The sequence below is a fragment of the Rhinolophus hipposideros genome (assembly GCF_964194185.1).
Source record: "Rhinolophus hipposideros genome assembly, chromosome: 8".
NCBI classification, from domain to species: domain Eukaryota; kingdom Metazoa; phylum Chordata; class Mammalia; order Chiroptera; family Rhinolophidae; genus Rhinolophus; species Rhinolophus hipposideros.
This window is the reverse complement of record NC_138054.1, coordinates 2,272,826-2,283,858: the sequence shown is the minus strand read 5'-3', so window position 1 is coordinate 2,283,858 and position 11,033 is coordinate 2,272,826. Positions and strand designations below refer to the sequence as shown.

At 47.9% G+C, this 11,033-nt stretch overlaps 1 protein-coding gene across 1 annotated transcript; it reads right to left on the bottom strand.

Moving 5' to 3' along the window:
• Positions 1-1,283: 1,283 nt before the first annotated feature.
• Positions 1,284-2,732, bottom strand: FOXQ1 (forkhead box Q1). Its single transcript, XM_081055592.1, has one exon. The coding sequence runs from the start codon at positions 2,629-2,631 to the stop codon at positions 1,429-1,431; it is 1,203 nt and encodes a 400-aa protein (XP_080911718.1). The 5' UTR covers positions 2,632-2,732; the 3' UTR covers positions 1,284-1,428.
• Positions 2,733-11,033: the final 8,301 nt, after the last annotated feature.

The following is an 11,033-nucleotide window of genomic DNA, read 5'->3' as shown; positions in this document are numbered from 1 at the left end:
TGGCATTTTCTCTTCAGATCACAACTGCAATAGGCCCGGCAGCCCCACACCTACAAATACTTTCTTCATACAAAAGGGGAGAGTGGAAAGAAATGCTACTGATGGGTTAACACCCAAATGGACTTTTTGCATTTCTAAAAAGGTAGAAAGTTTTATTTTGACAAAAACACTGACATTCAAGTTACTCTTAAAATTGCCCTGAAGAAGTCCCTGGTGTGTTAAGATAGTCCTATGTCAAGATTGTTTCCAGCTTTTTAAGCCCCTAATCAGAACCAATTTACCTGAAAATATCTGCTTGATTATAAGCTTGTTAACAACTTGTTTGCTAAAGGATTCTTGGGGACACATACCTTACGATTTGTCCTAATAACTCAGGAGAGGTCATTGGTTTGAAGTTTTAAGAAATCCCATTGATAGAAATCCCATTCTGGAGTTCTATACAGCAATTTGGCAGGTAAGGAAACCTGCTGACTGCTTCTGCCTTTATTGAATCATTCAGGAAAATCTTTTGACCCCCACAGGAAGTTTCTTGAGACTCAAACCTAAACCTATTTTTTGGGGGGTGGGGGTTAAAAACTCTCCATCTCCAGCTCATCACCACAGTCAGCTGTGAATTTTATTAAAAAATAAGCACTATGCCTGGGTTTCATAAAATTTATACATGAATATGTACACAGACACAAATAAAATAATATTAAAAATAAAAATCACACTTGCTTTCACGTGGCAGTGGTCCTGGCACCCCACATAGATAATGTTAACTTTTCCTTTAAAGGAATTGCTTGGCCCAAGGAGACCACCATTAGAGATCACCGAACCACTAATAAAGCTGTAGCCCGTTGCCTGCAACATTTTTAATTCAGGTTTCAAAAATATATAAATAATTTAATTACAAACCCCAACTATATATATATCTTTTGGCACAGTGAAGCACTGGTCAATAGCAGAGAAATGACTGAAGGTTCTCTGACACCTCTCTCACATTCAGTTACAACTGTAAATTACACATAAGTATACGGAACAGGGGTCCAATAAACCCCAAACAGTAGTCATATCATTTATCATACGGAATGGTTCCCTGATGTGCTTTTTTTCTTTTTTGTTAGGGACAAATCAATGAAAGGTGAGACAAAAACAGTAGGAATAAGGGAGAGCCTAGGCAGTAAGAACAGAGGGAAAATCTTTTTAAAGGGAGAGAGGGACATGCTTGGTCATGAAACTCAAACAATTATGAAAAACTGCTTTGGTCCTCTGTAAAGTTATAACAGACGAAGGAAATATTCTGGACTAAGTTAAAACACTTCTGTCAAAAATTCTTTAGCTTTAAGGCACGTTTGATTGAGAATTTTCTTCAAAGTCTCGTTTCCTCTGGGCAGGAAGTGCAAAACCCTGAACTTTGCGTTCCCCGAAGTCGCCCACCGGCGCTGCTCAGGCCAGGAGCTTCTCCACCGGGGAGGGCAGGTGCGGGCCCGGGCCGCGGGCCGAGGCCGCCTGCAGGGCCGCGGGCAGCCGCAGGGGGCAGTACAGGTGCGCGCCGCCTCCCGCCGCCGGGCCTCCGAAATGCTTGGCAGGGGCGGAGGCGGAGAAGGGCGCGAGCCGGAGATGCGGCTCGGGCCGAGGCGCCTCGGCTCCGCGCGCGCCCAGCAGTGCCGGCTCGGCCGCTCCGTAGGCGCAGAGCGGCAGCAGGGCCCCGCCAGGCGCGCCGGGGAGGAGCGCAGGATATGCGGGCAGCGGCGGACAGGGCGCGGCGCCCCAAGGCAGCCGCAGCTCAGGGACCGTGTCCGCGTCGCGGCGGCTGCGGAAGGGCTTGCTGAGGATGCTATCTATGGCGAAGGAGCTGGAGAACTTGCCCGCGGGACTGACGCGCCCCTCCTGGCGGGCGGGCGGGCCCACACCCGGCGAGGCTGGGGCCGCGGGCGCGGGCGGCGGGGGCGCGGCGGCGGGGCGGGCTGCGGCCTCCTCGGGCCGCAGCCCGGGTGCGGGAGCCGCCGCCCGATGACTGAGGCGCTTTCGGCGGCGGCGGAAGACCCCGTCGGCGAAGGTGTACTCGCTGTTGGGGTTGAGCATCCAGTAGTTGTCCTTGCCCCAAGGCCGCGAGGGGTCGCGCAGCACCTTGACGAAGCAGTCGTTGAGCGAGAGATTGTGGCGCACCGAGTTGCGCCAGCCAGTGTAGCTGCCGCGGAAGAAGGGGAACTTGCCCATGAGGTACTCGTTGATCTCGGCCAGCGTCAGGCGCCCGCCTGCCGAGTCGCGGATGGCCATGGCGATGAGCGCGATGTACGAGTACGGAGGCTTTGGCCGCCGCGTGTACGGCTTGCTCCGCGCGCCCTCGCCGCTCCCTGCGCTCCCGGCTCCCGGCCCCGCCGCGCCCGCCTCCGCGTCTCCCGCCGCTGCCCGGCCCTCCTCGGCCGCTGGCTCACCACCGTCCGCGCTCCGCTCGCCATCACCCGCCAGCTCCCCCGTGCCGCCGCCTGCCGCTGGGCTGTTGGCCGCACAGTCCCCGTCCGAGCCCAGGGAGTCGTCGCCGGCTGCCGACAGCGGAGATGGCGCGTTACTACCGCCTGCGCCCTCCAGGTCACTACCCGGCTTATCCCCGTGGGCCGCGCGGGGGCCGAACACCTCCAACTTCATGCCGGCGCCCCCTAGCCCTGCCCAGCTCCGTACCCTTTTCCTACGCTCAGTCTTGGGAAGCTGGTGCCGGGGACGGAGTTGGTGATGCCGGGGCCAGGGGTCCTTGCCTTTCTCTCCCGGGAGCTCTCCCTCCTTTTGCACTAGTCACTTTTCCGTAGAAGAGACCTGTTCCGCTGGAATTTTTTTTTGGAGGCGGTGTACTTAGTGGGTGAACTAAGAGGGGCGGAGAGGCAGGAGTTGGGGGGGCACTGTCTTCAGTTCGAGGATAAGAGACTTCGCGGTGAATGCGCGCAGGGGTGCGGTTCTAACCTCTGGTGCCCAGGAGTAGGAGCCTTGGGACTTCCTGCTGGAGGGAAGAAGCATGCGCATCTGCTATCGGTCCAGGAGGGTTTCTTCACTGGACGTCCCAGGTCCGGGCAGGAGTTCTCGGGGCGGGGAAGTGGTGAGGGCTGGTATGCGTGCCACCCTCGGAGGAGGGTCCGGTGCCTTCAGCCTTGAGTGTCTGCGGAGCCGAGTCCTCGAGGCCTTGGCGCCCTCAGCCGCCTTCCTGCCCCCGGCCTCGGGAGCAGCATCTCTGCTCTGGCCCGCTGCCGCTAGGTCTCGCCTCCACCTTCCGCCCGGCCTAATATAACCCTGCGGCGGCTCCGCGGGGGCGGGGCTTGGGCACCGACGGCAGAGAGGTGGGGGCACGAGGTGGCCTAGGGGGCTGTGGCTCCCAAGCCGGCGCGCACCAGGTCGGGGCCAGGCGGCTGCGCGGCCCCAAAGTGACTTAGCGCAGGTTGTTTGTTTTGGGTCTGGCCGGCCCCGCCCTCTGCCTCCTGCCAATGGGGAGCGTGCGCGCGGCTGGGGGTGTGAGTGTGTGCCGGCCCCGCCCACTCGCTCCCAGGCTCAGGTAAGAGCGCGGGGCCTCGGGGGAGGGGTCCCTGCGCCCTGGACGTTTCGGGCAAGAGGGCTTGGCGGGGGTCATCTGGAAGCCCTGGGCCTCAGGCAGTAGGAACTTTGCTCAGGCCCGAGGCCTTCCTACGATGCACGCCATGAGTGTTTCATTCTCTGGCAGTGAAACGGTGCTTCTTCCGAAAATAAACGCCTCTCGTCCCTGACTGCAGAGACCGCACCGGACACACTTTGAAGTGGCCTCTTACGGGAGCCACAGGCCGTGCCCAGTCTTACGATTCCTTTTCGAGGGCTATTTTTGTCTTCTTTCCATTTTTTAATGAATATTATATTGGACTTGAAATTGTATACGCTTTTTTTGGAAGACATTGATTCTGGCTCGCTAAATGGCCTCCGACTCACTTTTCTTTTGCCTTTCTTTACCTTTTTCTGTACCTGGCTGGTGGCTTTTGGGGAAGAACAACAGTGTTCCCTCTTCCCCTGGGGCGGCAGTTTCTGGCGCGGGATGCCGGGCCCTGCCTGCGCGCTGGCCGCTGCGGAAGCCTCCAGAAGCGAAGCCTTGCTATTCGTAGGTTCCAAGAGGAACAACGGGAAGGGCGTCTTCTCTGGGGGCGGGAGCCCAGAGTACGACGTGTTTGCGGCCATTTCCAATCCTTCTTGAGGACTTTCAGTGTGTTTTCAGTAGCAGTGGGTCAGACTGTCGGGAAAAGGGAGACCTTTCTCAGCCCCAGGACTTTTGAGGCCTGACCCGTACTCGGTGTCAATACTCCAGGGAGGGGCGCACAGGCCCCCAAAGGGTACATTTCTAACCCGCTGCCCTTCCACGTTGAGATTTCCTCCTTTTTCCTGCCTTTGTTGCAAATAGCTACGGAACTGCAAGTACGTGGGCGCTCACCTTTGATGTTTATTTTATTATTTTCCACCATTTGTGTAGAAGGCATACACAATCATCTTCCATCTTTATTCAGGCAGTTTTAAAGGCATGTAGCATGGGGTGGGCAAAATGACAGACCCAGAGAAGGCTCCGTCAGTTATTTTTGTGTTTGAGGAAATGATCACGTTTGGAGATTACACTGACATTTATTGCGTGTTAGAGTGGGATGGCCGTGGGCTAATGGCTTCTTTCCTGGGGAAGAGCCACCCTGAAGGGGATCTGCTCAGCTCTAGCCCTGGGAGTTTATGGTCCCTTGGACCTGGAGAGGGGAGTGAGCTGGGACAAGAAAGCAGCCAGGTAAAAGAGCATCGATTTGGCTAGGGATAATGGACACGCGTAATGAACATTATCCTTGTTTGAACTCTGGAGGTGGGCAAGACAGGAGGACAGAAGGCCTATTTTATGGAGGAGATAAACCCAGGCTGGTTGAGGTGCAGGCCCAGGTTGGCGAGAGTCTAAGTGGGGGCCACTGAGAGACTACAGGGCCAAGGCTTTCTGCCCACTCCCAGTTCCATCTTAGAGACCACATAGGTGAGCTGTCCCACAGGCCTGCAGCTGCTCAGTTACCACCACACCACTGCCCCCATGCAACCCAAAGGGTTTGCAGCAACATTGCCCTCCGTGGAGGCTGGCAATTCACTTCCCCAGACCCGCATGACTTCCTACACCCTGTTCCTACACCCTGGGGCAACACTCTCCTATACCACCCCCGCCCCAAGTCTCTCCAGATCCCCCAGCCCAGCTGCTTCAAGGTCTTCAAGTTTCAGAAGTTCCAAAGACCTTCAGTCCGTTGAAAGGGCTATTGTTTAGAGAGGAGAGAAGAAAATTGTGCACCACACTGGGCCCTGCTGCCACTTACACATGACCACGTGACCTTGGGGCTGTGGCTGGCCCTTTCTTGCTTGTAAAAAGATGCCTATCAGAATGGACAAGACGTTTTCTTTCAGCTCATGTGCAGAATTTTTTGGTATGCATCTTTTCTTGGGTGGAATGTATAGCAAGGGCATTTCTGCTTCTGGGAACTTCTCGTGGCCATCTGTTGTGAACTCCCAGCAAACCCCACAACAGCAGCCCAGGATGCTTGGCCTGGTGGGAGGGATTTGGTGGTGTTGCTCTCCTTACAGAGCAACCTGGGGTTGGGGGTTACATCCAGCAACTTCTCCCCTCCTGTGGATAGAAGGAGTGTTGGTCATTACCAAGGAAGGTATACACCCCATCCCACTTTTCTCTTTTCTTGGGGTGACCTCCCCACCCCAACAGCAGTAGCCTCTCCTTATTCCAGTCCAGGATCTCAGGTAGGGAAAGGACCTGCCAATCAGTTCTGTGGGATAGGTTTTCCCTTGCCTCAGGGATAGGCAAGGGGTAAGCCTTTCTCTTGCCTCAGCCACTCGTGGGCTGCTGTCTGCAGGGTTTGCAGCCTACAAAGATTTAGATGGAAAGAAGTGGGGTAGAGGTGGAAGAATTCTCAGCAGGAAAGCCTTTTATATATTTCAGGGTGACTTACAGCATTGGGAGATAGGCAGTAGACTTTGGAAAGTAAGGCCCCATGTGAGAATGGCTGGCAGTAGGCCATCTGGAAAGGATTAAAAGATCCCCAGGAACTAGAATGTAAGCCCCATGAAGACAGGAGTTTTGTCTTTTTTCTTCACTGCTGCATCCCCGGTCCCTGCCTTGAGAATGGCTGTCGCGTTGTGCCACATGCTGGGAATATGCTGCTTTTATCTGCAGTTACGATCAGGAATAAAACTGTTCTTCCAATTTGTAGTTGATTTTGGTATATTATCTTTAACTGTTGTTTTACAGCTGGGAAGCCGTTTACCTTTTGTAGATATAAGAAAAACCGTGAATGCATGGGGAAGTACATCATTCTCTGCACCTCTATCCACAACATCCTCAAGTCTAGGAACAGTTGAAGAACTCAGACACTGCAAAAAAAAAAATCATATGTAATATTTTGTTAGTTCATAAATTCCCCAGAAATGCTGGGAGATTTCTGTTCTCTAATTCTTAATCCTTTTTATTGGGAGGTGGTCTACTATTGATGGGTTAATAATAAATGCCTGTAGTGGGGCCTGACCAAATTACTTGTAGGTACAAAAAACCCATTAGCTAATTTTGTCCCTTGCCCCTTAATTCCCATGGAAATAAGTTAATAAACATTGGCAAAGAATGAGTTTACATTGCCACGATTTCTGAGCCTCCCTGAAGTGGTTTTAGGCAAAGGAAGATAATGCATCTATCTCTAGACACCAATAACTAACTTAATTAACTATGGCAAGTATCTGCAAATTTAAGACTCTGTTATTTGATAGTGCTTTACTGCCCCAGTTCCTAAACACTGATGTGGAAAGGAAATAATTTAGTTCCTAAAATACCTAAGGCTACTTGGTAGACTGGTGCTTGCTCCTCTGGTGGGGGGCGGGGGAGCTTTACAGCCGAGATATCCCTCTGATCAAATGTGGTTGTGAGACCAGCCTATTCTGTGTCTCTGCCCCTCCTACCAATGTCAAGAAGCCACAACATTTGTTGTGGCTTCTTCTGTATGTCCTTAATTATAGGGTTTTGGTTCAGCTAGACTTCAGGTGATTCTTCAGGTTTTGTAGTTTAGTTGTAATTTTGATGTGGTCATGAGAGGAGGTAAGCAGAGTGTTTACCTCTTCCAACATCTTGACCTGACCTCTCCAATCATGTGTATGTTTGACTGCTTGATATTGTCTAACAGGTTGCTGAGTTTCTATGTGTGTTTCTCTTTTTCCCCCCATTATTGAATATTTTTTATTGCAGTGTCTTAATGTTCACTGATTTTTCTTTTGCAGCATCTATTCTGCCGTTAAAATTGTCCGATGAAAATTTCCCAACAGATATTGTATTTTTCTCTGGAATTTCCACTTGATGATATCTCTATCTCTGTCTCTGTCTCTGTCTCTGTCTCTCTCTCTCTCTCTATCTGTCTATCTCTATCTATCTATCTATCTATCTATCTATCTATCTATCTATCTATCTATCTATCTATCTGGCCTCTTATTATATTCATGTTTTCCTTTAAAATCTTAAATATATGGATAATAGCTTTTCAGAAGTCCTTGTCTGCTGTTTCTAATATCTCTGTCATTTATGGATCTATTTCTTTTGACTGATTTTCCTTTTTGTTATGTGTCATAATTTGCTGATTGTTTTTGCATGTCTAGTAATTTTTTATTGGATGCAGGACACTGTGAGGTTTATGTTATTGACTATTTGGATTTCATTTTCTTTCTCAAAGAGTTTTGAAATTTGTTTTGGTAGAAAAATAAGAAATTTGATTGATCCTTACCAAACTTGTTTTTAAGCCTTTTTTTAAAAGGGGCAATTCTAGAATTGTCTGTACTTTATAGATATGTTAGCCCTACTACTAAGTGTTCAAGAAGGGGAGTATACACAGGCTGGTTAGAATCTATATGCCTCCCAGCCCTGTGAAAGCTCTGGGAACTGTTCTGATTATAGTTCTTCTTCAGTTCTTTGTCTATTCTTGTAGACTTTTATCCTGTGAATACACAGATTAGTATTCAGTAAAAGACTTAAGGGGTCCCCTATGCTGATTTCTGGCACTCTTCTTTGGGTAGTTCAATTCTCTCTGGTACTTTACTACAAATTCCAATAGGCTTAGACTCCCTTAACTCCCAGCTGTTTCTCCTCAACTCTGAGATTTTGGACCAACTCTTGTCTTCTTCTGTCCCTTTGCTGTTGTTTTAAAATTGCTCTCAGGCCAAAATCCAGGATGATTGTAAAACTCAGATCCTTTGTTTCTTTTTCTCAGGGATCATAGTTATATTGCTTGATACCCGATGTCTGAAATTTTTAAAAATATATTTTGTACAACTTTCTATTTGTTTGGGGGAGGCAAAATATTCTGTACCAGTTTCTCTTTCATGGCCAGGATTTTAAATCATAATTTGAAAAAAACCTGTTTATATATTTGAATTAGGATTCAAATAAAGTTTACACATTTTGATTGATTGGTGTGTATTTTTACTTTATTTGATAATTAAGTCCATTCATCCCCTTCCTCACTATCTCTTTTTCCTTCCATTTTCTTTTGTTGAAAATAAAACTTCAATGTTTATATGTAAAGTTCTCCACATTGTGGATTTTACTGATTTCATTCCCATGGTGTCTTTTAACATGTTCTCCATGTGCATTCTCTGGTAATTAGCACTTGAATTTACAGACTCAGTGAGATTCAGATAAGTTTTTGTTTAAAACAACTATAAAGACATTGGTTTGCTTTCCCAACAAGAGGCACTTGTCTCTCTTTTTGTAATGTTTGCAGGCATTGATACTAAATAACTGACCAAAGCGCTTCTTTTAATTTGTTAATTTATCATAGATACTAGGCCTGTGGTAGGTTGAATTTCTAGACTTTGCAAGTGGGACTATTATTTCTGGCTATGTACTTGTTTTCAAAATATCAGTTACGAAGACAAATTGGAGCTCCAATGAAAAGTGGAATGTTTTTGAACTTGCTCAAGAAAAAATTGATTGATTTTTACAAACAGGAAGGAGGCCAGCTTGAATTATATCAATCTATATATGTTACTTTCAAGGTTATCATCAAACTAAAGCTGGGCTCAAGTGGTACTTCCAGGAAGGAAAGCACCCCTAGGGCTCTTCAATGAGAGGAAAGAATGGCTTTTCATATCAGTCATACGACAAGATGCTTTTGTAGTGCTTAACGGTATGTAAAGAATCTTTGTAAAGTCAATTTGTTCAAATTTTCTTTTTCATGCTAGTTTATAAGGCTGACTTATATTAGGTGTGAACATAGGATTTTCTAGGCAAAGGTGAGTGTCTGTCCTCTCATACTAGTAGACATGAGATTATTTGTTTTTACAAAGCATATTCTACTATACTCTTTCATTTCTTCTTCCTCGTGATTTCTTTCTGATATTATCAGCCTAATTTTGTAATAAGACTTGGAAACTGGGGCACAGAAGTTTCAGGGACTTGAAAAAGTTCATTTAGCCTCGCCTCCCTGCCTACAGTCCCTTGGTTGTTTCACACCTGAGCTCCATGCCCTAGGACATAGTGGAGAAGTTCTCTTTAGTCTTCTTACACACACACTTGTGCAGAAGAACTCGTGTCAACACTTTCTAAGTAGCTTTTGGGCTAGTTATTTTAGGTCAGGCCTGCTTGTGTCTTGCTTTGAACTTTGTCACTCTGCAATGTTTGGGAAACTCTGAAACATGTTTTTGGTGTGTTGGTTGATCTCCACTGGCATGCTCAATAGTTGTCTAACCCAAAGTGGTCTGGGTTATGTGGGCTGTTGGACTGGTTGCTTATACTCAGCTGCAGATAACCCTTTTCCTTCTGGAACGCTCCCAAGATGTTTTGCATATTTGGTAAAGCACAATATTGGTTTCTCAAGCTCTAAAATGTTTAATTTGGAGTACTGCAGTATTAGTATTCCTTCTCCACCACACTCCAGGTACACCCGAGAGGGTAATCTCCTCCTCTCTAAGTTAAAATATTTGTTTAGTGTGGGATTTTGGTCTCAGCTTTCTGGAAAGTATGTTTTAAAAGCTCCTTCAGCCATCTCAGCTCAGATGTGGTGACAACCTGTTAGTACTGCGGTGGCCTGTCTTTGGCTTATTGCCAAACAATACCTGATACTCTCTGCCTCTTTGTCTCACTCTCTTGAGGGAAGTCAAGTTAAACCTTCCCCCCCCCCACCATTCTTTTAGGACGACAGCAACTGTATATCCCATATTTGGGAATGGTCCTATTTAAAAATTTCTGACTAGTTGTCTACACAAACCATTAGATGCTTTGGAATTCTGTATACTTCAGTACTCTATCCATGTCTTACAGAGTGTCTCCTTGAAAGTAGAAATGGCACACATTTTTTGTAAGATGTCCTGTCCTGTTTGTTGATTTTAAAACTGTGGTCATTGGATTTTACTGCAGAAAAGGATTTGCCTTAGCCTGTGTTACTCTGAGGCAGTGCCTGAAAGACAAGCCTGTATGCAGGTACTTTATTTGGGAAATAATGTCAGGGACCAGGAGTGAAGAGCAGGAAGAGGGAGACAGGGAAGGAAAGCTCTGATAAGATGCATTGTGGAGAGGAGACCAGCTCCCAGAGAATGCCTCAGGTGCCTTAAGAAATGTATCTTGGAACTGTCTGCTGTTCCCTGCAAAGGGTGAAGCATTTATCCATGGTTTCATCTCCTGTCGGTCAAGAGTGGCCCTGTGGGTGTTAAGCCCCTGTACTTCCTGTTCTAGTGCCCAGAGATCCCAGCAGGCATCGAGATGCTTGGGGTGAGGTGCTGTTGAGTCACGTGTTCAGAGGGAGACGTGGGCAAGGGGAATTTCGGGGTCAGATATTTTATTGAGGGGAAGGAGAAACAAATGCCAGCATATGTATCTTTAAATGAAAGTATCTTCTTAAATTTTACCAGATCTCAATTCACATTGATACATGAGAAAAGATGAAAGAGAGATTCTGCATTTGTAGAGCTGCGAACAAGTCCCTCCCAAGCACTCCATCTGGGTTACATCTTGAGTGTGAACTTGGCTGTGCCACTGGGAAGAAGCACAG